Source organism: Meleagris gallopavo, chromosome 11, assembly GCF_000146605.3.
Source record: "Meleagris gallopavo isolate NT-WF06-2002-E0010 breed Aviagen turkey brand Nicholas breeding stock chromosome 11, Turkey_5.1, whole genome shotgun sequence".
NCBI classification, from domain to species: Eukaryota; Metazoa; Chordata; class Aves; order Galliformes; family Phasianidae; genus Meleagris; species Meleagris gallopavo.
Genome location: NC_015021.2, coordinates 8,540,330 through 8,567,872, shown reverse-complemented (window position 1 = coordinate 8,567,872; position 27,543 = coordinate 8,540,330). Strand labels below are relative to the sequence as shown.

The 27,543-nt window shown below is 39.1% G+C and overlaps 1 protein-coding gene across 2 annotated transcripts in view; it reads left to right on the top strand.

The window, feature by feature from the left end:
• Positions 1-27,513, top strand: part of LOC104912581 (phosphatidylinositol 4,5-bisphosphate 3-kinase catalytic subunit beta isoform-like) — a 39,927-nt gene extending 12,414 nt beyond the window's left edge. Inside the window, exons 2-10 of one of the 2 annotated variants that reach the window (XM_019618974.2) lie at positions 3,998-4,117; positions 11,370-11,544; positions 15,936-16,121; positions 18,650-18,875; positions 20,411-20,634; positions 22,814-22,996; positions 23,252-23,421; positions 24,322-24,399; positions 27,268-27,513. In XM_019618974.2, the coding sequence (XP_019474519.1) occupies positions 15,969-16,121; positions 18,650-18,875; positions 20,411-20,634; positions 22,814-22,996; positions 23,252-23,421; positions 24,322-24,364 (999 nt within the window). In that variant the 5' untranslated portion in view covers positions 3,998-4,117; positions 11,370-11,544; positions 15,936-15,968 and the 3' untranslated portion in view covers positions 24,365-24,399; positions 27,268-27,513. The remainder of the gene's footprint in view (positions 1-3,997; positions 4,118-11,369; positions 11,545-15,935; positions 16,122-18,649; positions 18,876-20,410; positions 20,635-22,813; positions 22,997-23,251; positions 23,422-24,321; positions 24,400-27,267) is intronic. The other variant, XM_010716456.3, reaches the window with a different exon arrangement.
• Positions 27,514-27,543: the final 30 nt, after the last annotated feature.

The window sequence follows — 27,543 nt, the reverse complement described above, 5'->3', positions numbered from 1 at the left end:
TATTATTTTCTGTGGCTATTTTTATGTGATGAGAGCTTGCAGCTATATGCCTATTTTGGTTTGCTTATGAAGATTTTGTGTGAGATAAGTGGGCTTCATAGAAAGATCGGTTGTTCTGGATTGTGAAGTGAGGTAGTTCAGAACAGGCTGAGGCTTTTTTGGTTTTGGTATTGTTTTTGACCAGCTATAAACAAGGATTAAAGTGGAACGTGTAAGACAAAACACTGCTGTGTGTAGAACAGTTCGTTATCAATTAAAATATTTCATCTTGATATTACTGCATAAATAACAGCCACCTCTAAGAGGTTCTCTCCTGTTGAAGTGATGAAAGGCATAGGATGATCCTTCTGTGTGCCTCTATTGCATTGCAATAACTAGGAGATAATTTTTTTCAGATTCAGGCTTTCAGTTGGATTTTAAATTTGGGCTGAGCTGTGCAGTGTATGGAAGTTGGAGGTTGCTGGGATGTAACCACATGTGCAGTGTGACAAGCTCTTCCTGCTCTGTGTTAATTCCTGACCTTGAGCTGTCATGGCTTAATTACTGCGAGTGAAAGTTCTTGAAGAATTTTCTGCCTATTGCTGCTGAAATGGAGGACTGGGATGGAGAAAAAATACATTGCTTTATTTTTCTCAGTATTTTGTTCACTGAAAGGTGTTTGTTTACTGTATTCTCTGATGGTTAATCCTTGTTGCATCTCAGACTCGGTACTGAGTTTCATCATTGCTGAGTGGATGCTATGGGAACTAACTGAGCCTGACAACCGCTTGTCCAGTCCTTGGTGCTATCGAAAGCATGAAAGGTGTGAGACAGCTTTGATGTGGTTGAAGATGTGAAGCGAAAGCTGTCAAACCCCTACCTGTTTGTTTTTGTCTGTACAGCTGTCCGAAACGTCTTTTACACTTTCAGCAGTGCTCCTGGTGCCTCCTCAGCACCTTCTTCCAGCGTAGGTCTATTGCAGAGAGGAAGATGGCCAAGGCAGTGGCTGTGTCGTGTCACTCAGCCCACTGCAGGTTCTGTAACCTAACGCACACCAGAAGCACTCTGCTCTCCACCAAACGGTTTCTGTGTATGCCCTGGCAGAGCTTGCGGGAAGCCTGTCAGATGGGTCTTGGAGCTGTTATATTGGAGAGGATTGCAGGGCCAGCAGCTTAGCCAAATCATTTGTGTGGCATCTGATGTTGCTTCTGAAAGATTTTTAGTGGGGGGAGAGGGGTTGTTTAATTTGTTTTTGAGTGGCCTCCATCCCCAGTGTATAATTGCATTTGGTTTCAGTTAGATGCAATGCAGAAGTTTGGGGCAATGATTTCTTGTACATTTTCCCACTTTCTTCCCTACTGGTACAACTTTTTGTTGTACATTTGTAAATATTTCTGTGGATATAAAGAAGTATGGAGATTACTGTAGAGCTGTAGGAAGTTTTACTGTATTGCCATAGATCTTGATTGCCACCAAACAAATTTGATGATTATTTTGTAGGATTGCTAAGGATTTTGGATTTTCTTCAACACACACTGACAGTTAACATTAGAAGTGTATCTGTGTAATGTGGGTTTGACGAAAGGACTCACAAAATCAATTTCTTTGCAGAGTGCCCGTTCATTCAGAAGTTGCAGGCTACCCAGGCTCTGCTTTCTGCTGGGTCCCTGGCATTGTAGAAGTGCCATCAATGCAGTCCCAGGGCAGGTGCCCAAGGGCTTTGTGCTTTGGGCTGAGCTCATGGTTGGCAGTGGCCAACGAGAGAGGCTCCAGTGCTGATGTCCAGGTGGCAGTTTGGGAAAAAGCGTGTACTCATCAGAGCCCAGGTTGCGTTCACTGCTTGAGGCCGTTGCTTCAGTCCTTATGATTTTTACTCTGTTTCCAGAGACTGTGCTTACGTTCCTCTTGATGTGGTTGGGGTTCCGCTAGCTGTTATGGCCTTGGGCTGTTTTATTATATAGTCATTAGCCTTTGAAAAACTTTCTTCTTGTACTTTGAAGGTGGAACATGTACTGGTATCTGAAAGGTTGACTGGATGTGAGCTGCATTTACACCAATCTTTTGTAACCTCTGTTGTGCTGGTCTGAACATTGAGAAACATTGGGTTAATTTTTTAGTGTCAAGCTTACTTGCTTTACTTTCTTTTCAAATGCGCTTTTTAGTCAACAAATATAACAACGCTTCTATGTGACATGTGGTTCCAATTTATAAACCTAGTAAAGTGGGGAGATGATGTGATATAGGGAAGAAATAAGGTCACAATTTTTTGTTTGTTAGTTTGTTTAATCAGGCCTGATATTAGAAAGCTGGTGCTGTGCACTTTACCTGTGATTCCTATATTGTTTGGGAGCCTTCTCTGTGATTTGCCAAGCTCTATGGAAACACTTGCTATTGCTTGGGCAAATTCATGTGGTATTTGCATCACTAGCACATATGCAAATCCAAACCCCATTCTTTGCTTTGTTGGTAATGATAAGCTTCCCAAGAAACGTTCCTCGTCAGTTTTGGGCGGCGTGTCAGGCTCCCATGGTCTGATTTGTCTACAGCTGGCTGTCTATCCAGAGACCTCCAGAATGTTGGAGTACCTGGATTTTAGTTAAAATAACCTGCTTCTGCTTCAGGCTTGGGGCTGTAGACATACACCTTGTCACCCCTCTGAGGCACTGCACAGCATGGAAGATTGCTTGCACGGATGGCAGTTCTGGAAGTAACACTGTTCATCTTGTATTTAAAGTGTGCAGCACTTCATACTCCTTCCCAAGCCCCTACCTTTTGGCTTCTGTCTGACTTTTCTGGTTCTGTAAACAAAACCATCGACATGGAAATAAAACCTTAATGCATGACTGGTACTTTTTCACTGATTGGAAGAGATGAGATTTACCCTGTTCCTGTGTCCTTGCAAGTTCTGAGGCCTGCAAGGCCTTTATTTTTTTCTCTAGTCTCTGTGGCTGCTGTAGTTTCCTAGGCTTTAGACAAGGGAAGTTTTTGGATGAGTTCACACCTTTGTGCACCAAAAGCTTGCTTCCAAAAAGTTGTTTGTGGAGCTGTAATTTCATTTCTTTTTCATATGTAAGCAGATAGGGCAGCAACTACTTTGCTCTGAGACCACTGAAGAAAGCTGAGTTGCTTGACAGTGCTCTTCGTGCTGATTCCTGGAGAGATTCTGCTCTGCATGGCTGGAGGAACGACAGCCCTTGTTCCTGATCCTTGTACTGTGCTCAGTGCCTATGAGCACAGGCTGTGCTGTTGTTTGTGAGAAAAGTAGTTACCTGCCTTGTGTTTTGTGACTTGGCCTACAGGTGAAGAAAACCTGATAGCGCTACTTTGTTTTCAGTGCAGGTTTAAATGTTTCTGTTTGCTTGTTTAATTTTGCTGAGAGAGCCTCGTTTGCAATGTAGAGCTAATGGATGGCTCTACAGAGGTCTTTTGTCCTGTACACCTGCAGGATGTTGTTAAGAGCAGACCTACTGAACCATTCTTCTGTGTTTCATGGTTGAAATATGCTTAAGAAGGTGGGATGACTTGTGTCATCGAGTCCAGTTCTCCACAATAGAACTACAGATGACATTATAATCTTAACAGTAAAGGAAAATGAAAGCTTACAGCCATGAATAAATGAGAGAATACTGCTAAGAGCGTGAGGGTAGCTTTGTGTTTCCCCTTTTGTTTTATTTAATTGCAGTGGACGTGGGTTGATCTGATCCAAACTGAGTGTACAAAAACTGTAAAAATATTTGCAGGAGCTGACAAATTCTTTTACCTTTGACTGTGTAGGAACACTTTGTTGTGATTATACATTTCTGTTGGAAATGGCACCCTCTACGTTTTTTCCTTTTTCTCTTTGTGGATTTGGCATTATTTAACAATTAGATTGTGTGATGTGAATATGCTATTATATTTGAAAAGAGACAAAATGTGTGGTTAGATATTTCTGCACAAGCAGTTTATAGCACTAAACAAACTGTGAATTGCTTGAACTCTCATTTTGTGAATTACATTGTTTGCTTTTCTTTCTTAGGTCGCATTTGGGTCATCTTGTAGAACCTTCTGAGAAAACAGGATTAATAGTAAGAAAACAATGGTTAATAGAAGTAACTTCAGGATACAGTTGGACTAAAACAGGAACAGATTCTCTGAAGTAAGTATTACAGATTATTTTTTTTGCTTGTAAAGTCAGTAGTCCAGTTAGCATAAAAAAAGTCAAACTCCATACTCCTTTCAGTCAGTTGGTAATGGTCATTCCTTTGGACTCTGAAGCATCTACAACCTTGGTAGCAGTTGTAGCTTAGGAAAGCTTAGGATAGTCTTCACTTTTTTTTGGTCTCTGTGTGTTCTGGGTGTGGCTTTGAGCAGGACGTGGCGTACTGCAGGTGTCATTACATGGAACCCTCATGTTGCGGGTAAATTTGAAAGCCCTGTCTGCATCTCCAGTGAAATCTGACATTTGATTTCTCTGTAGCTTTCTACTTCTGACCATCTGTGTGTGGCTTTGATCTTTTATTTATCAGCATTTTAAATACAAAGTAATTATTGTTTCCTTTTGGACAGATTAAATTGTTCTGTGGGAGTAAACGTGCTCCATCTTTTGTGAAGCCGTATATTTTTCTTAATGAAAAGAGCCACAAGAATGTTTACTAAGTTTGCAGTGTTTACACTTCAAATGTGACAGGCAGCTGTGCTTAGAATGTGCCAAGTGTCAAATATGTCCTTTCTCCATTAGCCCTTAGTCACTGTGCCATTTTGTCTGCTGACTCTCTAGTGCAAGGAAACTTGTATTCTATTTTGCAAAGCGTTACAAACAGTGTGAAGGAGAGAATGTCCTTCCCCCAGCATGGGCTGTAACTTGGTGACCAGAACCCACTGCAAGAAGAGGGACAGAAGGTCTGAGTCCTCTCCAGGAGAGTGCTTCACCAAAGTCTGCAGCCCCTGCTCTTGGTCTGTCCTTCCAGTCACTGATCTGAGGGAGGGGTGTTCCCTCTGCAAGAAACAACACTCACACAGACCAAAAAAACCAATCGTGTATGTACGTTACTCTATGGAAAGGAATGCAGTGTATGTACATGGACGTACGTGCATATGACCCTGCAAGGCAGTGATATGTACTGCAGGACTTGTATGCGAGCCTGGTTGCTTTTAGGTACAACCTCACAGGTTTTATTTGTATCTCCCTTTCTGCTGTCACAAAGCAATGAGCTGCATTGTGAATCTGACCAGAGCTATAACTGAAATGGCAAAATGGGATGTTGTTAGTCTTCATTTGTTGCTCAGCCAGGCTGGTATCTCCGTGGCACTAGCTGGGGCTGGGAGGAGGGATGATGGATTTTGCTGTTGGTAGCAATGTTGTCCCATTCTGCAGTTTCATCATCCATCAAACCAGCAAAAGTCTTAAACGGCTGGATCTCAGATATGTGTTTTTCTTTACCATGTCTCGTTAACTTCTGGCTTTTGTGAACTATAGGCTGAGAAATCTGTGTTTCATTTATGGTATGAAGAAGCTTGGCTACCTGGCTGTGAGCTGTGTGCTTTGCTACCACGTTCCCAGACCTTTAGGTACTGGTACAGTGTTTTAATTTGCGTGCTTCAGTTGCTTGAGATGGGAAATGTAATAGTTTTTCCCGTACCTTCTTTGCATCAGTTGTGAGATATCTAAACGTTATCGCCGAGGTTAGAAATGGGGGGAAATCCGGATTATTTTCTGTCTGAAGCTGATTTTACTCACGCTGTGTGAATGTCGTTTTCCAAAGGCGGGGGAGCACACGTGGCCGCGCCGTGCAGGCGATGCGCACCTCCGACCCGCCCGCCGCGTTGCTGCAGTGCCCCCTGGTGGCGGCCACCGTTCGCGACGTGCAGAGCCTCCGTCCTCGGGAACTGGCGGAATTGAGGCTGCCGCGAGAGCTTCGACTTGGTGCTGAGACCAAGATCGGGGCCGGGTGGCTCCCACAGGGCCCTTCCAGCCTAAATTGTTCTGTGATTCTTAGATAATCTTAGTTATTTTTGGTCCTTATGATGAGCGGCCAGGCCTGCTTTCAGCTTTACTAACATTACCCTCATGACAGAAATGTCGTCGTGTGCAATTTTCAGGAGTATTCTTTTCTACTATATGGCATTATATTTCACGTTGTCTTTATAAATAAATGTCATGCTAGCTACATGAAATACATCTAGCTGTTTGCTTTGGGCTTGTGTTGGTGCATTTCTTTCAATGCTTGTTCAGCTTGAGCAGCCCTGTTCATATGGCATGTAACTATGAACCTCCATAAGGCTCACACTGACACAGGTACTGCAAGAAAACACACGTTGCTGGAAAGCAGAAAGTCAGGCCAAATGGATCTTGCAAGAATTGGACCCCTTCAGGGAGAATGTCTGGACCTATGCGTCTGCTCCACCCCCTTACAGGGCATTTTTCTGACTTTCAGAATGCATGGCATCTCTGTGTTTGAACCCTAAGCATAGCCCAGTAGTGTGATAAAGCTGTGTTTTGGCCTGTGCTCTCTCCTTTTAGGAGAAAACTCCTCACTAATTAATTTTTCATTGTTTTCAATTATTTCAGTGTAACCCCTCTTTCTAGCTGCACACAACTTGTCTGCTGGAGAGTAACTCTCTTTCCTGGAGGTTTTGATTGAAAAATCAAAACTAATTGAAAAGTGAATCTTGTAGTCTCTGTGTGATTTGGTATCTATATATAGGAAAATCTCAATTTCTGGTCCTTTTTATAGAAAGAAGTTATCTAGCTCATAACTCAGATATGTAACGTTGTAGTAGCTGAAGGGAACGATTGGCTGCTGGTGAAATTTGATGGAGTAGGTCCTTTTATACAATTTGAAATGAGATTAATAACTAACCATATACACATGTAGATGCCTTATAAATTAAATATTTGCATTTCCTTTCCTCCTTATTTACAGTGAACAAATTATTATTCTGAATGAGAGAACAGCCAAGAAAAAACTAGGGAGCAGAATTAGTATTTCCTACTTTTTCATTTGACTGTGAAGAATAATCTTGTACAATTCCTACATAGAAATAGAATGTGTGGGGAGAAGTGGAGAGGATACATGTTGTAGAATAAATGGATAAAATCACAGATTTTAATGCATCTTTTCAGATTCATTACAGATGCACCGTATTATCTTTTGAAATAAGACACATTTGTTTATGTTCAGGTATGCGACCCGAGGAACTGCTTTCTGACCTGTTGCGTTAAAATGACGGATCTCTTCTAGGTTAAGTTTCAGCTCTTTCTCCTCCTATCCCATCAATCTGCCCAGTACCACTTCCCATGTGCCAGCTCTGCTCACCTCTTTGCCACGCTTGATTTTGTCTGGCAGGCTCTGGAACTAACTCCCCCTGAGGTCAGAGCATTTTGCATATCTCTGTGTATGAACTGACTGTGAGAAACAGCCAAGTTCCTTTGGTATTTTGTACTCACTGTGAATAATATACTGCCTGCGAGATGTCTGAAGTCTATCAGAAACACGAGACTTAAGTTCTGTTCATTTCTTTGGTTCATCACGAGTAACCGTTGGAAGGAGCAGGAGCTCACTTTACTTACCTGAGAGCAAAGTAATGAGGAGTCATTTCCTGCTGTCTTCATTCACACCAGTTCTGGAAAGTCTTCTGCATCTGCAGTAGCATTGAGTAATGTTGTTCTCCACCTGTATTCTTGTTTTGCAGGAAAAAAATCTGAAGATAACAATTTCATTTACATGCCACTTTTGTAATTATACTTTAATTGAGTCATAGAATAATTTCCTTGAGAAGGGGTAACCAGCTTGCTTAAAATTAAATTTAATTTTAATTTGAAACTGGTTAACATTTGCTTTTTTCCCCGTTTCTAGGTCACGTTGAAGTCAATTGCTAATTCAAGTGCTCAGTATTTATTTTGTATTTAGAGGTATTAGTTTTAAAGCAGAAACTCCATTCACAGTGGTTTTAAAATTCTGACTTAGTTCCTAAAATTTAGTGCATACTGCCATGAGTAGAGCAGAGGAATGCTAGTAAGTAAAGCCCTAGTAGGTGAACAGATAAAATAATCGGGGCTATGGCAAAAGGCCCTAATAATTCTCTTTTTCTTATTTGTGGAAAGTTACCTGTATTTCATGAGGAGAGTGAGAGAATCTAAGCTTGGGTAGCTGAGAATCTGCCCTTGGTACCACTCTGAGCACCGCAAGGGAATGGCATTTAAATAAGGCCCTTTGTGCTTTTTATGTAGATATTTTTAGAGCATCAAATGGTGGTATTTTTATTCCGATTTCTGGAGGAATCCTGATTTAATGGGCACTTAATTTTCCATTCCGTGGGGCCAACTTATGTTGCAATTGAAGTAAACCACTGGGAAATATTTATAGTAACACATGATCTTTAAAAATAACTTTCCAGGCTGACAGTGGATATATCTTGAATTCTTCAAATCTTTGTTATCATAGATAATAACTGACATTCCTGGGGTGGAAAATCTTAGCTTTGCTAATTTAGGCAATTGCATTTGTAATGAAGTTGTTTGCATTTCTTTTTTAAATTTGTAAGTGGTTTGGACTGAAATGTACCTATTCAGTTCCATATGGCCTGGATAGTGTGAAATAACATACGGATTAAGAAGTCACACAGGAAAAAAAAATTAAAGTTTATTACTTTGTCTGAAGAAGCTGTGGATGCTCATCCCTGAAGGTGCTCAAGGCCAGGCTGGATGGGGCCCTGGTGTTCCTGCCTGCAGCAGGGGCTGGAACCGGATGGGCATTCGGGTCCCTTCGTACCCAAGCAGGCCTGTGAGTCTGTGATGACTTTGTGATCTCAAGCTGTGGGCCCATCAGATCCGGTGGCAGCAGCTGTGAAAAGGTGACTATCTCAGTAGAAGAGGATGTCAGTTCTTCAGAGCCACCAACATGCATGCTGAGCTGCTGTGTATTGGGCTTCAGAAGAAACTTGAGTTTCTTCAGATATACAGGAGGAGTTTTGCCTTTAATTTGTTTGTTTATTTGAAATCACCTCCCAAGTTTCATAGGACATAGGCCTTCCTACATATTCTTATTCCTTTCCCCAGTGGTGCTAGATTCTTTTCCCTTATTTGCTCTGAAATGTTTCCTTCAATGTGTGCTCATTTTTTTATAGTAATTGATGTTTACCTAGTTAGAAAAATGATTACAAAGATTGTAATCACGTTGTGTGAGCGCACAGTGTTTCCTCTGCTTAGACTATGTAATGTGCTGCTTCTGCTTCCTAGGAAATTACTGTGATCAGATTGTTTTCTGGTCTGTTTGGACAGTAAGATACTGTTCAAACGCTGTTTTTGTGTGTCTGGATGGGGTGGCCCTTTTTCAGCTGCTTTCACTGCCACAAGGCTTTTTTTTAAAGCCCTTTGGCTGCCATGTGATAGAGAGGCAGTATATCAAAGGACGTATTGATCTCAGCGATGGTCAGCTTGGAGTGTGGTTCCTAACTGTTGTAATAGCTGTGAAAGCTGGTTGAGCAGAGTGCTCTCAGCTTTTACGTAATCAAAACAACTTTCTGCCATTTGTCTTGTGCTCCTCTAAGTGTTCATTAGTGAAAACAAAATAAATCAAGTTTTGTGTTCAAGAGTTTATTTTGTAACCTAACTTCTTTTAACCTGAGGAGCTGTAGGTATTGGTGCCCTTAAAATATGCCCTTGTTTGGAATAGTAAACCGAATGATGAGTAGATGAAACTTAGTTCATACGGAAACCGACCTCTGGCACACAAGTGGTTTCTGCCCCTGCACTTCCCTTGGCTTGGTGCTGAGGGGCAGCCCCAGGGCTAACTGCGGTGAGATAGTGCTGAAGGTGTCAGAATGTATCTCCAGTGCTGATATGTGGGTGTTCGTGTTCACCAGCTTCCTTGCAGCTTCTGTTGTTCTTTTTTACTACACTCCAGGACAAGAGATCAAATGTTGCACCGGATTTTACTTTGTTGTTCATTTTCTGTTCATTGGAACAGAAAAATGTGCCTTAAAAATAAATGTTAGGGAATTTGTAGTGAGATGGCAAGAGTAAGGGAAGTTTCTAATTAACGTTGTTCTGTGATATTTCATAACTTGGCCTTTTTTATTATGTTGGATTTAGAAGAACTTACCTGGCACAGATTAATATTGACTGTTTCTTATGAACCACGTGAATATGTGGGCCATTCTTTTGCTGATATGACAAAGTGCTTTAAAATGAAATAAAACTAGCTTTTTATCCAGCAGATGAAACAAAACCCTCTATCACTGATTCTTTTTCTTTTCCATATCTATAAGCCAACACAGATTTTATTTTTCCAGAAGACAATTAACCAATGTTGATGTTAACACACCAGTTGTGCTGGATGAATCCCAAGACCTTTTAAATGCATCTCAGAAAAAATATATTTTACAATTGAGGAAAAAGAAAGTATGGAGAAATTCCATGAGATGACAATGGAAAAAAGAGAAAATATAAAGACGTGAAGCCAGCTTTTAATTTTAGCCTGTCTTTCTGGACTGGAGACAATTTGAAATCTCTTCAATTAAATGAAGAGCTATAATTTTCCTGCATAATGTTAAGATTCTATTCTCTACTTTGTTTGCTGAAATTCTGTATGGATTGCCATTAAATTTGTAGGTTGAATTTGAGCTTAAGTACTCATTCAGGTCCTGCCCATTCTTGTCTAGTGAAAACATCCAAGGGTGAATGCATCCCAGGATGGAGATACACAGCCTCTCCAGACTGCCTGCTTTAGCATTTGATGACCATCATTTAAAAACAAACAAACAAAACAGCAGTGGCATTCTAAAAATTCTCAATGCACATTTTACAAATTCATTGCATTGTTAGTCCGTATCTGGTCTCCTACAGAGCCTTGTGACAGGTTTGCCCTCTCAACTCATTTAGCTCTTAATTTCAGGACAGCCCTATGAAATCTCTACCCCCTTCCCAAATTCACTCTGCCCTTCACATCTTCTTGAGTATCTTTGTGTCAGATATTTGCACGTTCTGTTTTAATCCCTTAGCATGAGCAAGGTAACTGGTTGACACAGGTCAGACTGAGCTTATCATCTCTGACAACAGTAGTGTGGTAACTTAGTAGCTCAGTGCCTTCTTGTTTTAGTCTCAAGGGAATTGAGTTTGCTGCTGCTGCTTGTGTCTACCTTCTCAAATCTTATGATCTATTGGTCTAAATGATGTCTTTTAATACATGAGGATGCTCTGAATATGTGGGTTTTGTTCCTTGATATTATGTAACGTTCAGTAGTTCTGCTGATGCCTGTCTTGCTGTTGTCCACATTTTATTTACAACGACTGTGTGCCCAGGCATTCAGCCCTACATGCCACGTTTTGCTTAGGGAAGAAAACAAGCGTCTGGCTACTCACGGATGTACTGTGCATGCCTTGCTTTTGACCATCGCCTTTCCTGCAGCCCTCTTAGGGATTAGTGAAGCAGCAGCTGCTTGGTGCTCACTTCTCCAGCCACCACATGATGAGAAGTGCTTTTGCTGGGGAGCATGTGGGTGCAGCTACAAAGTCTCCAAGAGCTGTTGGCTTCTGGAATAAGACTCAGCACTAGAGCCATCTCTTCTGTCTGCCTGGATGTGGTAAGTCATCTGGAAACAGAAACCAGTAAGATGAGAGCAACAGCAACAAACGCTGTGCCTGTGAGCACACAGCTGTTCTGGTTAGCTCTTAGAGCCTGTGGTCTGTCGGACTTGAACTGTCTAGTTATCTTGCGATTGAGGTCACAGTATAGAGAAAAGACAAGTTTTGTAACTTTCGCATTGATTTCACAGAAAAAATTCTCATGCTCTGTGGGAGTCCTTATTTGAGCTATTGAGAGGTATTCGTCTTGTGCAGGCATTTAATGTTCTAATTGCTTTTGGCTGGGAGTCCTTTCTTGCAGCTGAAGGCAGTAGAAGGTGTTGCTCCATGACACGTGGCTGTGCCAGGAGGTGGCCCTGCCCTGCACCCAGCTCTGCGGCACCACTGCTGGCTGTGGGAAGCGGCGTGCCAGCCTGCAGGCTCTGCTGGCTGCAAGCTTGAAAGAAAAAAAATAACCTAAAATCTTGGCTGGCTCAGCTCTCAGATCTTGCTAAGACAGGGCAGTGTGATTTTCTATCATTTATATCCATTGATAAAACTGTGTCCTGAGGCCGTAGTTACCTGACACACACCTGTTGTATGGCACTGTACAGAGACTTGATCCAAGTGCTAAAAGCTGGTAGGGCAGTTCTTCCACTCAATTTTAATGCTTGATGCATGCACCAGAGGCAAGACTAATAAATGGGAAAATAGATGGGAAAACTTCAGGCAGTTGTCTTGGAGCAAACTTAAAGTTTTTGTGTGGGAAGTCTTGTGTGCTGTCAGTGCTTCATATCTGTGACTTAAAGCAAACAAACAAAAAACACAAACAGAAGCCACCAAAACATTTGGTATTGAGGTTTGCCATATTAAGTTCAAGCAATCATTGATTAGATACTTGTTTCCAAGTTGCTGTAACAACAGCTCTTTTCCTCAATGGAATTTTACAAGTTTCTTATGCCAGTGTTGAAAGTTGGTGAGTGTAAGCAGATCCTGTGGAACCTCAACCTTTGTGCTGTGTACATGAGAAGATACTTAAGGAATTTTTAAGTCTTGCTTCTTGGAAGATGTTAAGCTTCCACTGGTGCGCTAACACGGTTTGAACAACTGTAAATATTGTGGAACACATCTAGAATGGGATGGCAATAGATACAATCTTATGCTGAATTTAAATAGAAATTACTGATGAAATAACTTATTACACATTAATATCATTTCCTCTTGCTGTGCCTGTTAAGTTAGCACTCTATAGAGGTGATACCAGTTTCTTTCACCACAGTGACCACAGAATACTACAGAAAGTAGACTGAGCACAGAAATACGTCCACGCACATATGAAAATGCTTCGGTTTTACATCATGCCAATGAATTTTCCTGTGACTTGTTTTCAGTTACAACAGAACTCTGGCAGAGTTGCTGTAGGTAGAAGCAGCTGAATAATAACATCCCATTTAAAGACCCTCTTGTTACAGATACAGTAATTGGTAATGAACTGTGCTCCAAGGTTCTGGGGGTAGATGCTCTGTTGTTCTTAATAGTGTTTTGTTTTGCATTATGGGATGAAATTTTCTTTCTTTCCATTGGACAGTTTAAGAGATCTCTCACCATGGTGAGCTTTCCACAGCCATGCATTAGTGAAGGGATGGATTTGTAATTAATCTGGAAATTAAGACAGGTATTTTCATTCCTGACTTGTTTTCATCACTTGATCCCCCACAAATCTTGTTTTGCTTCAATCCAGTCTGATGCAGTTCAGTGATTTCTTATTACTTTAATTTTTATTTTATTGGAAATGAGAACCTTATGATAATAAACTGTTATTTGATGCTGCTGATAATAATAGGAACTTCCTAATTGTTGCTTCTATTGAGTAAACATATTTGTACTTATGTATTTCTGCTTTCTGAAAGTTAGAGAGTTTTTTTCCTGCTTGTTTTTAATAAAACCCTACTATCCTTTCACCCAGTACAAGCAGAATATGAAGAGAGCCGCAGTAACAAGATATGTTGGCAGCAGTCATGTTCCTGTAGGCCTTCAAACTGCAGTAAGGCTGAGGGGGAAAGCTTTGAAATGGGCCTTATTTCCCAGGGTGTTCAGGTGGCAGGTAGAGGTTTGGGTTCCTCCTAGCCACCCCTCTTTTGGTACTGGAGATTTTCATCACCTGAGATTTTCCAAATATAAAATGAATCATTTCATGTAATTCCTGAAATGGAAGAGATGGAAAGCAGTGCTAAAGAATGAGGCAGAGGTACGGACTGTGTACATTTCTAGAGTGGTGATTTAGATTGTACTGCCTTAAAAATGATCAGTAGAAGTTACCACTTATTGATGGTACAGAATATTAACAGCCAATGAGAAGTTACAGTGCAGCAGCTGGTTGTGCTGGTGATGAATGGTGTTACTGCAGGCAGTTCAGCTTTGCCCCCAGCCTGCATGCTGACTTGCTTGCTTTATTTCACTGCAAGCTGTCCATATCAAGTAAAGCATTGCAAAGGCTTTCTAAGGTACTGCTTACCTATTCCTGCTGTCAGTGAGGACCATGATGCATAAGACAATGGATTATTTGGTCTAAAGGCCTACCAATTATAAGGAGTTTTGTGTTGAGTTGCATTTCTGTGAAATAAGCATACCTAAGAAAGTAAACTTAATGAAACATTGACTCCTTTATATTGTAAAGCCTGTATTTATTTGCTGGTGTTGAGACTTTTCCCAAACAGAGCAGTTCTGAATGAAAAAGGATAAGAATCTGCAGATGGAGGGGAACGAATCTTGGTCTAGCTTTGGCAGCACTGCCTGCAGCAGGGAGATGGGGCTCCATGGTCCTTCAGGCCCCTTCCAACCTAGGCTGTTCTGTGGGTCCATGCAGCCCTTGGTTATGACATGGTCAGTCTCCCAGAGTTCTGTGGTGTATTCAACCATGGTGTGCTGCTAAGATTTTGTGGTTGGTTGCTTTGAGGGGAAAAAAAATAATTTTTTCCCCTCAAGTCGGATATGAAAGCTGTATTCATAAATGTGTAATGTGTCTGTTTGGGAGGTTTGATGGTGATTATCTGTGCTTCTCTGACATGACAAAATGAAGCAATTATGCAGCGTTTTAAGGCATACATACACACGCTTAGCACTTGAGAAAGGTTAATCATTTATTAATGGATTTTGCATAATGACTCAAAAGGAACAGCAAAGCGTTCAGCCAACTTGCTAGCCAAGTAGTTAGCAGCAGTGAGTGGAGTTCATAACGTTGTTGTGCTAATTGCATTTTCTTGTTTCTTGAAGATGTTCTGTGATGCTGTGAACAGAGCAGCCCGGGGTGTTGCTTACACACTGCTGCTGCTGTAGAAGTGCCTTCTGTTAAGCAGGAGTGGAGAGGGGATTGAGAAGAGAAGAAGGCATAAAAACTGGGGGAGGTGAAAGGAGAAGTGACATTGCACCATGATCTGGTGGTTTTGTTGCTGTTGGATTTTGGTTTTGTTCTGCTTGTTTTTTAAAAAGAAAGACTATTTAAAAAGAAAGACTGTTTCTCTCATCTCCTGTTGTACCAACAGGAGTTTGGTAGAGCTCTGCTCTGTCCTTAAAAGTGATTTACAGCAGTCCTTTACAGCACTTCCCATCCCTCTGTCAGCTGAGGAGCAGGGAAAGCTAAATACTCGAGTGAATAGTGATTGATGGGAAAAAACATCTTTAGAGAGGTGATTGAAAATACAACGCTTGGAAGGTCAAAAAATCTAGTAGTACTACTGAGGTAATGAAAAACGACCTGAAGTTGTCAAGAAGCCAATGAAGTGCATTGCAGCAGATCATGCGAAAGCTTTTCTCCTGCCCTCAGTGGATGTAGTTTACACAGTGAGTTGAATTCAAAGGAGATCGTTTGCTTTTGCCTGTGAAGAAGGATGGAGATGAGTGTCTCTGAAGGGAAATGCCTCTTTCTAATAACATGTTGAAGAAGATTTTCCTTCTCTTGAGTATAGACTTTAAAGTTGAATTAGGCACTCTTTCCATGTTTGTGAACAACTGTCATAAATTGGCTAATTACAAAATGATGTATTTTCATATTAAATATTACTATACTTCCTCCAAGAAGTTTGTTTCCGTAGTGTTTCATACAGATAGCTTTAGAGAAAATTCAAAATGAATTTCAGACTTTGTTTTAGCTAGCTTCTGATTAGTCATTTTTAATATATTTTTAAAATTAAGTCGTAATGATGTAAACACTGCATTAGTGTTTTTCCAGGCAAGTGCTCTTCCTATACTAAATGGAATTGATGAGTAGGACTACGTATATGTGTTTGCAGTATTGGCGTTTGAAACCCTGGACTTGGGAGCTGAACTGCACAAGCAGACTTTACAAAAGCTTCAAAATGTGTGTCTAATTATAGAAGGTTAAGTATACTGAATTTAATTTTTTTTCCCTAAGGCCATGTGGTTATGATATTGTTGAGATTCCATAATGCCTCCTGCCGTGACAGACAGCCTTGACATCTGGGCAGTGGATTCACAGATTGGTGCTGATGGCTCAATATCCGTGGACTTTCTATTGCCCACTGGAATCTACATCAACTTGGATGTCCCTCGAGATGCCACTATATCTCATATTAAACAGGTAATACCAAGTGGTCAATTAACTTAGATTTGAAATGAGTTCTGGTTCTGATTTTCATGTGCCTTCTGGCAAACCAAGCAGTGAATCTGGGTAAGCATAAAAAAATTAATTAGAGGTGCATTCATAGCATAGTGACTGGTAGAGATGTATGTGTCTGGGGGTTTTGAATGTTTTTGAGCAGACGTTAAGTTATGGAGAAATAATTTCCCACTGATGGTTACACTTCAGCAGAGATTAACATGATTGCTCTGTGTTAATACTGAGTTGTTGTATCTAAACCTTTTGTTAATGTGTTATTCCTACACTGTGCATTTATTTAAAATTTTTCTGATTAGTATGGAAACAGGAGATGCTGTGTCTGATTTGATTGTTAACATGGAAGTCATGTATTCTGTTCCTGCTCCTTTTGTTTGACACCAATTGACACCTTATAAGCCACTGCTTAAGTTAGTGGAGAAGTGCCTTGTTGGGACTTAAAAGAGTGAAACCTGTGATTGATTTGCTGTGTGAGGGGTCTTTTTGAAAAATGGGTGTGAAAAATCCTTGTCTGTTTGTTCAGAAGAAACAATTTTCTTTACCAAAGAAGGGCTGTGACCCTTTTGTTTTGTTTCAAACGTTTTTAATTCTTTTGGGATGTGATACTGTGGATTTTATATTTTGAAAGACAGTGTTACAAACAGTTCATCCAGGGAATATCTTGTGTAATTCTAAAGGCATGGAATTAATAAAATCTGGTTTCTAAAATTCCAAGATTTTTTAAATTTAAATTTGAGCGGTGGATTCAACCTGTTCTTGTTTATGGAATGTTTCAAATACTTGTCAGGAGGTAATACTCATTAACAATAAAATCTTTTACGTTCTCTAAGCTTGTGCTCATAATACTGATGACTATTGTACTTCCCTGCTGGTCTGCATGTGATATAACATAGATCTGAAGCTACATAAATTCTGTGAGTTGGCTGTGCTGTTTTGACTGTGAAAATGTTTGAAATAAAATAGATAAACAAGGAGCTTATAAAACTTACTGTCAAGACTGAGGGAAAAATGTACTTGCATTCTTATCTGAGCATGTCACAGCAGAGGGACGTAGGCTGCGTTAGTGCTTTATGACCTTTTTCCATTGACCCCTTATTTTATTTGAAGAAAGACTTTCCCTGTTTTATCACAGTTACATTTTATAGAATTATTCACCTCTGTAGTTAAAAAAAAATGTGGTAACAGAATGTCTAAGCGAGGTATATCCCTGAGTAACAAAGAGAATAAATGGCAGTGCTGGACACGGAGATGGATCTTTGGAGGTCTGGTGTGGTGCCTTTAGCCCATCTTCTGGGCAGGGTGAAGGACAGAATTTGGGTAGTAAAATTATTTGGAAGGGTAAAGGAAAGACTTCCAACCTAACCCTTAAAGAGTGTGTGTAGCTGTGGCTTTTTAGATCCAGAAGTCATTGCTGTGAAGTAATTTCTCATAGGTCTGAAATACTCTTTTCCAGGCAAATGTTGACAGTATGGAGCTGGTGTTAAAACAGTTCATCTGTCTTTGGCTGGTTAGATGGCTTAACCATGTTTTGCTTTTTCACTCTGATTCCATTTAACTTTCTTTTGACAGAAAATTCATGACCTCGTGTTTGCATTCGTCTTTCTTTCTTTGAAATGTATTGTTCATGGAAAAATGATTTATTATTGTTTTTTAAAGTAAAACTGAATTGCAAGTTGTTTGCTCTTCTTTTCCTCTCACATTTAATGTAGGCACATCATTTGTAGCCATTCTTTCTTTGGTACAGATTTCGGTTGTAGGATTTTAAGCCTGTTTTGCTCCATGGCATGCACGGATCTTTGCAGATAGGAAGTTCAATTTAATTCCTTAATTAATTACAGAATCACAGAATCACTTAATCATTAATTAATTCCTTAATAGGGCTTTTACCCAACCAGGCCAATTAGACTGGGGCACGTTTATTGGAAGGCAGCCTTGGTTGTACAAATCTCAGAAACATATGCAGGTGTTTTCAGTCTGGCTATAGTAGTTCAGTTCAACTTCTTATTTTTGGAAAGTGTGTTTTTCATGCAAGATTTTTGACACTGCATTATTGATCCCACAGTTCCTCTTTCAAATGAAGTTTAAGAAACAAGTCCATAAAATGTAAACTTTTAAAATTTAGACGAAGTTATTCTCACCTTTACATATCTATTTATATAAAGACAGTTCTTTTTGCCTACAATTTTGATTTCTACTAAGAATGTGAGATGGCTTACGTTGGTGTTAGGTGAGGTATAATCTGCTATGTAAACATTCAGTACACTGAAGCTTTGTTGAGTGCTGCACGAGTGACTTGCACATTTTGGTGGCCTTAAATAACTTACAAATAAGTTTACCTGGAGCTTGTACAGACAGCAGGGAATTTGACATGATTTGTGTTACTGTGTGTTTTTAACCTCTGGGATGTTTGTGCACGTTAGTTGCTGATTAGAAACAACCACAAGGCAGATACTAAAACCAAATCACTCTTCTTACTACTGTTTTTTTTCTAGCTGTTATGGAAGCAGGCACACACCTACCCACTCTTCCATCTCCTCATGGAGATTGACTCTTACATGTTCTCATGTGTGAATCAGACGGCTGTACATGAAGAATTAGAAGATGAAACACGGAGACTTTGTGATGTCAGACCCTTTCTTCCTGTCCTTAAACTAGTGACAAGGAATTGTGATCCAGGAGAAAAGTTGGACTCCAAAATAGGTGTCCTTATAGGCAAAGGTAATTTACATTTACTTTTCTCTTGTTTTTTTTTTTTTTAAACTTTGTTTTATAGAAGCAGGTCGTATTTGGGCAGGTAATGGGAAAAACTTACAATATTTTTCTTCTCCTTTTGTCTCCAACAATTCTCAGACTAATACTGATGAAATTTAAAACAATTTTAAATACTAAAGATGAAACATTTGTAAGTTGATAGATGCTACTCTCTGTGTTGTAGTTCAACATATAATTACTGTGTTGTATAACTACATCAGTCAAGAGAAAAAGTCTTATCTCATTAGATAAGGGGATTAGATTGGGAAAATAAATCTATAATATTATTGCTAAGTGATGGAACACTTAATCCCTGAAAGTGTTACCACAAGTAGCCTAATAACAAATTGCATAGGCAAAGGGAACTAGAAATCGTTATGAGTTTGGTATACATGATTTCTGAGTTGGTTAGCAGCATGATTCTTGGCTTTACTCTCCACTGTGACACTGATTTTCAGCAAACAATGGGAAGCTATTTTTAAGGCTTTCACAGTAACTTGCTCTTGATGTTATTTCAGAATTTTCATCTTTTAAATCTACTGTGGTTATACAAAAAAGATTGACAGGGTCACGTGAGGTCATACCTCTTGTTTTAAAACAATGAACCATTGTTAGCTCTTTTATAGAGACTGCAGGTTTTGTTTAGATTTCAGCAGTGTGCTGTCTGCCCATTTGTTAAAGCCAACAATGGAAGCAGCCAGCTCAACTGCTCAGACATACTCTGACAGGTTCTGAGAGATTCGCATTCTTTGACTAATATTTCTCTTTCTGTGCTTACAAATGTAGTGTTTTGTTCTCAAATGGTATCTGGTGCTTTGTGTAATTTGGACAATGTCCATCAGTTCGGGAGAAATGAAAAAACATGCCCACTTGCAGATTCTGTGCTTCCTGAACTTCCTTGCGGACTGAAGAATCCACATCCTTTGGGGACTCTCTCTATGTATTCTTTCTATATATGTTTTGGAAAAGGAGTTTTATTGGACGTGGATTGGTTGAACTTTCAGTCCTATCAGTTTTATTTGAGTGGAAGGTTTATTATATTCACAAGAATATGTCAAGAACAAATGTATCTATTTGCAGATCAACCTATCCTTTTTTGCCTTGTAAACAAAATCAAAAAGATGTCATCTTTAAGGGGGCAGAGTAGGGGAGGTGAACACTCTAATGTATGGTTTTTATGGTGCACTTATGGTGCTGTGTTTGCATTTGCTGTTGTGAGGGGAGACTTAAAACTTCCCAATCTACTTTGAAAGCAGAGTGAGGTTGGATTTTGCATTTAATGTTAAGCAAGGAATTGTTTCTTACTGTTCAAACACTTAAGGCAGGTTGCAAGGGAATTGTGTAAATAACTTTGAAAGTCCACTGATGTACAGGGGGATGTAGAACTCAACTCACTTTTTGAGCAGTCATTTTGGCTGGAAGATCTGAAGAAAATCACTTATACAACCTTACCTTAAAGATATATAGGTGAGGTATTCTTTTGCTTGATTGAACTCTTCTAGGTCTCCATGAGTTTGATGCCTTACAAGATCCTGAAGTGAACGACTTTCGAGCTAAAATGCGGAGAATCAGTGAGGAGAAGATTCAGTCCCTCGTGGGTCTTTCCTGGATGGACTGGTTAAAGCACACTTACCCACCAGAACAGGAACCCGTTGTCCCAGAGAACTTCCAAGATAAGCTTTATAGTGGAAATCTTGTAGTGGCTGTTCATTTTGATAACTGCCAGGTAGGAATGGATGTTCATCATATTTAATGTACTGTTCTTGATTCTGATCTGAGTTAGAATGAGGTCGATCAAACATGTAAGTGAAATAGAGTAATGTTACCAGGGACCTTGACTTTTGAGAGACAGTGTGGAAGCCAATGGATGGTTGTGAACTCAAATTACAGTTGTACTCTTTTCTGCTTTTAAAATTGAAATGTACAGCTCTTATGTTTTGTATTATTTTATGTTCATTTAAACCTAAAATGCACTTCAGAATTCTCAAGGCCCTTTTGGTCAACTACTATTTGTGTGACTTCACTAGGATTTGATTTTAGGCCTGAGAGGTGCTGAATGGGGAAGAACCAAATTCAACAGGTTTTTTTCTGTTTGTAGTTCATTTTTGAATATCTTTAGGGTGAGCTGCTAATTAGGCTGATAAATAAGTATAAAAAATAAGTTAGCTTTCCCTCAACTACACATGCATAGAGACAAATTTAACACTAGCTGAGATTTAAAATTACCTTCTTGTTTCTGGTAGCCAAGCCAACAACCCCCATAGCTTATTTTTAAAAAAGATATATATATTTTTAATGGTAAAGTTGCTATATTTCTACTTCATTCCTCATTTTTACACTGTGTACTTCTTAATGGTGAGGTGTCAGTGTGGGAAGCCTTAGTATCTCAGAAGAATGTAATAATAGACTGTATTTGCTGTCCACTTTGACCTCATTGTTAGATAATGATCAAGCTAATTTTACTTGCAAAGCTGTATTGTTTCTATACCATCTTTATTAACACTAAGAAAAAATAATAATATTGTAAAAATCTTGTTGTAAAATTATATCTGGCTCTGGAAACACAAACTGCAGAGATGAATGTTGCATTTGGTAACCAGTACCACTGTCTGATGTGGGATACGTAGGAGTTTTTACAAAAAGAAACCTCACAACTTTTCCAGTTGTTTACAGCATAGCAGAGGACTTGTAGTTTTTCAGGAGCAATGAGAATATCTGTTTTAGTCAGCTTTTGAGGAAGGCATTGTGTATAAGTACGTATTTGATATAAAAGGAATGAAGAAGTTGCTGTTGGTTCAAAATGCATTTGCCTGCCTCTGTAATAGTTCGGGCTCCCAACATTCCAAATATTTCAGATCTTCTGCTACCAGATCTGACCTTCAAAGCAGTTAAGAGTTCAGATTGGAGCCGTTTTTTAGAGCACTAAACTCTGTTCTGGACTACTTGCTTTGAGTACTGTAAGACAGCTCGGAATTGAGTAGGAAATTATGGAGACTGTTGCTGTTGCATCCTCCCAGTAGAACACTGCAAGAGTGAGAGGAAGAAATACTAAAGTATTTGTTGTTAAGGATACAGGAAGGATCTGTAAAACCTACCTAAATTGGGTTTGGAGCAAGAGAAAGAAACTAATCACCGTTGCTGTGATGTGCACACATGTAAAAATACTATTTTGAATTAAATCAGCCATTGTAGGACACCAGGTTCCTGGGAAGCAAAGGGTTCATTCCTGTTTGCCCACTGTCAGTTATGGTAGGAGAAGCAAGCCTTTGCTGCTCGGCAGCATTCTGAGCAGGGGAAGCTAGAAATACAAAACTCTTTTTGCCTGACTTTGCACAGTTAGATTTTCTTGCTTAGCTTCTTACTTATAAACTTCAACACAAGTTAAAGGAATGCAAGTCAGACAAACCTTGGTTTGTAAATAGCTACTCTTAGTGTGCTTATGTGTTTGCGAGTGTGTGTGTGTATGTGTGTGTGTGTGTGTTTGTGTGTGTGTGTGTGTGTGCGAACAAAAAAAAAAACCGCCCAAAAATCCACAAAACAAACAAAAGAACAAACAGAACTCGCTGGATCAGCTTTTCCAGATCAACATGGTAGATGCAGGGAGAAGAAAGACCTCACAAAAGATCTTCTGCTACATTAGGAATGATGACATTCAGTGCATTTAAATCTTTTTTCCTGCTAATTAAAAAAAACCATTAACTTCTTGAACTTTTTAAGGCAGAAATAAAAATGATAGATACTATGAAAAGATTTGATTAAAATTTTTCTTTGGAAATGGAGTCTTTCCACATTGTATGCTATGGGTATTGCCTGCTATCCCTCTTTTCTTCACTCCCCTCACATCCCCTCAGTCACAGTCTGACTATGAAAAGTGATATTTGATATTCTTGTTTGTGTTTTGTTAGGATGTATTTAGTTTTCAAGTGTCTCCTAACATGAATCCCATCAAGTTGAATGAACTGGCAATCCGAAAACGTTTGACTATCCATGGAAAAGAAGATGAGGAAATTGATCCTGCTGACTATGTGCTCCAAGTTAGTGGGAGGCTAGAATATGTTTTTGGTGATCATCCGTTAATTCAGTTTCAGGTATGTAAAACGCTTTGGAAGTCATTGTAATCATTGCTCTCTGGAGCTTTGGTCAGATTTCACTTCGTATCATGTGCCATTGCATAGTGAACAAAGCTGAACAATAATGTGCTTCGTCCTCATGCCTGCTCTGCTCTCCTGTTGTAAAATAAATGTCATTTCCTTTGTAGCTTTGCAATAATTCTAATTGCTTTGATTTGAAAGTTTTTGCAGAAATATTCTGTTAGTTCCTAATTCTTTTCCATGGGCTTTTAGTATATACACAACTGCGTGATGAACAGGACTCTTCCTCAGCTGACTCTAGTTGAGTGTTGCACCATAAAGAAAATGTGTGAGCAGGAAATGATTGCCATAGAAGTTGCCATAAACCGAAAATCATCCAACCTTCCTCTTCCTCTGCCACCAAAAAAACAAGAGCAACGACTGTAAGTTAGTGTGAAGAATATCTGATATCTAAAAGTAAGAGTGAATTGTGCAATGAAAATCATAATGTCTGGGATTTCTGCTGTCACTTCTGTTTTCCAGAATAGGTCTCCTGGGTCTTCCCAGAACCTTCTGTTGCATGCTAGTTTTACATCAGGAATAGCAGGCCTTACAGCTTTTTAGATGCTTTCCTGTCCTCACCTCCCTCTTGCTCTCTTTCCCCTAATGCCCCAGAAAGATCCACTGTCACACTGTCATTGCTGTTGATTTTGCTTCCAACCACAAGCCAGAAGAGTGGATAATAATCTGTTACCAGCCACTGGAGAAATTACTGCGCAGAGCTGTATTCTCCAGCTTCAGCATATGTAGTCTCCACTGGCTTGGACAGTAATGGTCTGTGGTCTCTTGTTTTAGCCCCCTCATATCTTGCATGATGTTTTCACTTCAACGATGGCAACTTTCGCTATCAGATAAGTCTAACTTTTAATGTAGTGCTTCCTTCATTGTTAAATTTAGCATGGCCATATAACACAGCTGTAATTTGTGTATTGTTATTCTAAGGAATGGGGACAGGCTTTGTTCTTTTAATCTGTAGCTGTATATTCAGAGCATCTAATACATTTGAAGAGTTGTTATTAATTGTCAGCAAGTTGTATGCAATGTATTTTCTTCTCGCCCTCTCTCCTCACAGTCTTCAACTTGGTGTTTTTTCTGTCCTTTCCTTTTGGAGCCTCCGAGATGCTCTTGTAGTTATGAGAACCAGTTTGTTTTTTAATATTTCAAATTCATATTTTTAAAAACGTCCCTTTTAGTTTGTATTTATGGCTTCTGCTGAACATGTTTAGCTTATAAAGTAGTTATGCTGATTAAGAGAAAACTTATATTTTTATTTCCCTTCTCAGAGTGTATGGGACGTTTGCAGCCCTTTCAAGATTATTCTATTAAAGGGTAATAAGCTAAATACAGAAGAAAATGCCAAAGTAAGTAATTTTGCATAGTTTCAGAAGATACTCTGATAATAATTTTAATGCTTTTCTACATTTAGTGAACTCAGAATTGAACAGGTTTCAGGTGAGCAAAAGTGTATGCATTATTGCTTAATTGTATCGTTAGTATTGCTTAAGATCTTAATTCATTGCTAAAATTGTTGCTTTATTGTCTGAAGTTGGATACGTGCATTACAGCATGCCATGTATGTTGGCATGCTGTGATGGTCTTTTTTTCAAGTATCTGTAAGTACTGATACAAAATAACCTTATTCAGACCAAACTTCCCTAACCATCTGGCAAGCAAAAGTAGATTAAATATTATACGTTTTTAATTGGAACTGAAGATATTTTTGTAATCCAGAATAAACACTGTGTGTTTCTAAGCATGGATTGTGTGCTTCTATACAATCTCTCTTTTATTTTCTAAACATGCTGCACACACAAAAGAAGCTGTAGTATCACTTCTTGTAAAATGCACGAGTGGGCTACTGCCTGTGTTACAGACCACAAGCTGTTAACACAGACCACAAGCTGTTAACACGTGGGGAGTTTAGCTCAGTTACTTTAAGACCTTACAAGACTTGTGAAGACTTCTTGTTGTGAACAGCATTGATTTCCTTTATTTTATTTGACCAGCAATTAATTAGGTCAGAGAGAAATTCAGTTAGCCATTGAAGCTGGCTGTTCTGATGCTTTATTCATGATACACATTGCATTTTTTTCTTCAAAACTACTGTCATGATGTCCATGTGCACTCAGAATATGTTGCTGTACTTCATTGCTAAATGGGCCATGGCTACAGATTTGACATATAAGCAGTGTGGCTTTAGAAATGGATGTCTGCAAAACCAGGCATTCTTCTTTTCTTGATCTGAACTGTTATTTAGCTAGTTGTATTGTCTTCTCAGTTCTATAGTCTGTGGACTCTTACAGTTTTAAAATGGAAGTGGGAAAAGAAGATGCATTCCAGAAGCAACAGAGCTACTAGATATTTTTTAAGTACATATGAAAAATAAACTTTTATCAATTTCAATGTGACTCTCCAGAAAAAATAAAATATGTTGATCAGAAGCTTGAGAAACAACAAAAAATGATAATCCTTCAGAATTGGTGTCTGTGGAAACGATCTAAGGGGTTTTTAGTATTCTGAATGCATTTTCAGTCTTGAACACTTAAATTTGCCTTAGTTATTCATTGTCATGCATTAACCTTGCACAGTTGTGCATCTTTGACTGCATTGTTTGTCTGTGCTGTTATGGAATTGTGTCATGTTTAATTGGCTGCTGTTGTGCAAGTCAGTACTCAGAATACCAAACCAGTACTCAGTTTTGCTGAGAGCATCAACAAAATTCCTATGTGCAGTGTTTGTAGGTGGAAACAAAACGTCTGTCAGATGTGAGCTGCATTTGAGTATTTTCACTTAGAGCACCATTGGCTTTGTTCAGTTGCTTAACACCCAGTTTTCCAAACACGTGACATTTGAAATAGCATTTTGTCTTGTTATTTGGCTACTGGCTATTGGTTACTTGACATACAATTTCAGTAGTAAAAAGGAAACATCAAAACAAAAGGAACAAACTTTAGAATCCAATCCCTTATTTTTAACAGGAATGGAAATCATAGAATTAGGAGTGGTCAAAGGCAAGCAGTTAGCAGTGCATTCCAGTTATATCCAAGCTGCTTTGTTACTATCACTTTTTACTTGATCACTTGTTTTGTTTCACTACACTTATTTTCTTCCACCAGTTTTTTATTATATTATAAAGTGAAAGAAAAGTCAGGGAAAACTGGGGCCATACAGAGCTTATCATATCAGATGCCAAGATGTCAATAATATTGAAAGCTATGCAAATGTGAATTTATAAACCTGGTTTTAAATGATTCAGACAGACATTAGAACATTTACAATAGATGACAATCTACAATAGATTACAATCTATAAGATAGCTCTAAATCAGCAAAGGAATTTGGTGTAAATTCAATTGAAAGTGCAGTAAATCTCCAAATGGATTAACAAGGACCATCTGATGACTTGTTTCAAATCAGCTGTGAACCAGTTTTAACCACTTCTCTGGTATCAGACCCAATATTTCCTTTTGGACGAATATAATGCTGCAATCTCTAATTACAGAAACATTTTTAAAAAGCCCTGTAAATGAAAACAGGAATTTTGACTGTGTATGTGAACGTATACATAAATTATTACATGTATGTATATACATGCACATGCATAATGTGTTTACATCTTAGATTTCCTGAAGTAAGCTTTCTTTCCAGCGTGCTCCGTCTTTCATTGATGTTCATGTAGCTGTTCTTACCTCATGTGGGCTCATAGTGGTGAAATGTGACAAAAATAGGTGAAAGTGAAATTTATGACTATCACTGGGACTCAAGTAAATGTCTTTAAATTGACTATTTCCTTTCAGTGATCAATTGGGGAAAAAAAAAAAATTGTTATTATGTAGGTATGCAAGTTACCTGAGTCAGTTTAACAATGGGTTCCTGTGGCACTTGTATCAAGGAGTGTAACTCACCACAGGGCATTCTCCAGGACCTGATACTTGTGTTATGCGTGCAGCCTCTTCATCTGTGGCAGGAGGTTTTTGCACAGAATGATCAGATGTGGCATTGTTTGGACATTGTCTGTTGGTGCTACTGAATCTTTGTCTGATTTTTCTGGGCTGATGACAGATTTTCTTTAGCGTGGCTTCATTTAACCTGTAGTAAAACATCAACATTGTTTGTTATCACGTTAGAAATATTGACTCAACATGTGTATGTTCTGGGTTATATTCTGTGCAGAACTCTGTAGGTTCCGTGGCACATCTTAATATTTCTTCTCTAATTCCCTTAATGCAGGTTCATGTTAGGGCTGGTATTTTCCACGGTACGGAGCTCCTTTGTAAAACCATTGTAAGCACAGAAATATCTGGGAGAAGTGACCATGCCTGGAATGAAGTACTGGAGTTTGAAATAAATGTCTGTGATCTACCAAGAATGGCAAGACTCTGCTTTGCAGTTTATGCTGTGATGGATAAGATGAAAACTAAAAAGTCAACTAAGTCAATGAATCCCTCCAAATACCAAACCATTAGGAAAGCAGGAAAAGTGGTAATCATAATTATTTCTTTTTTT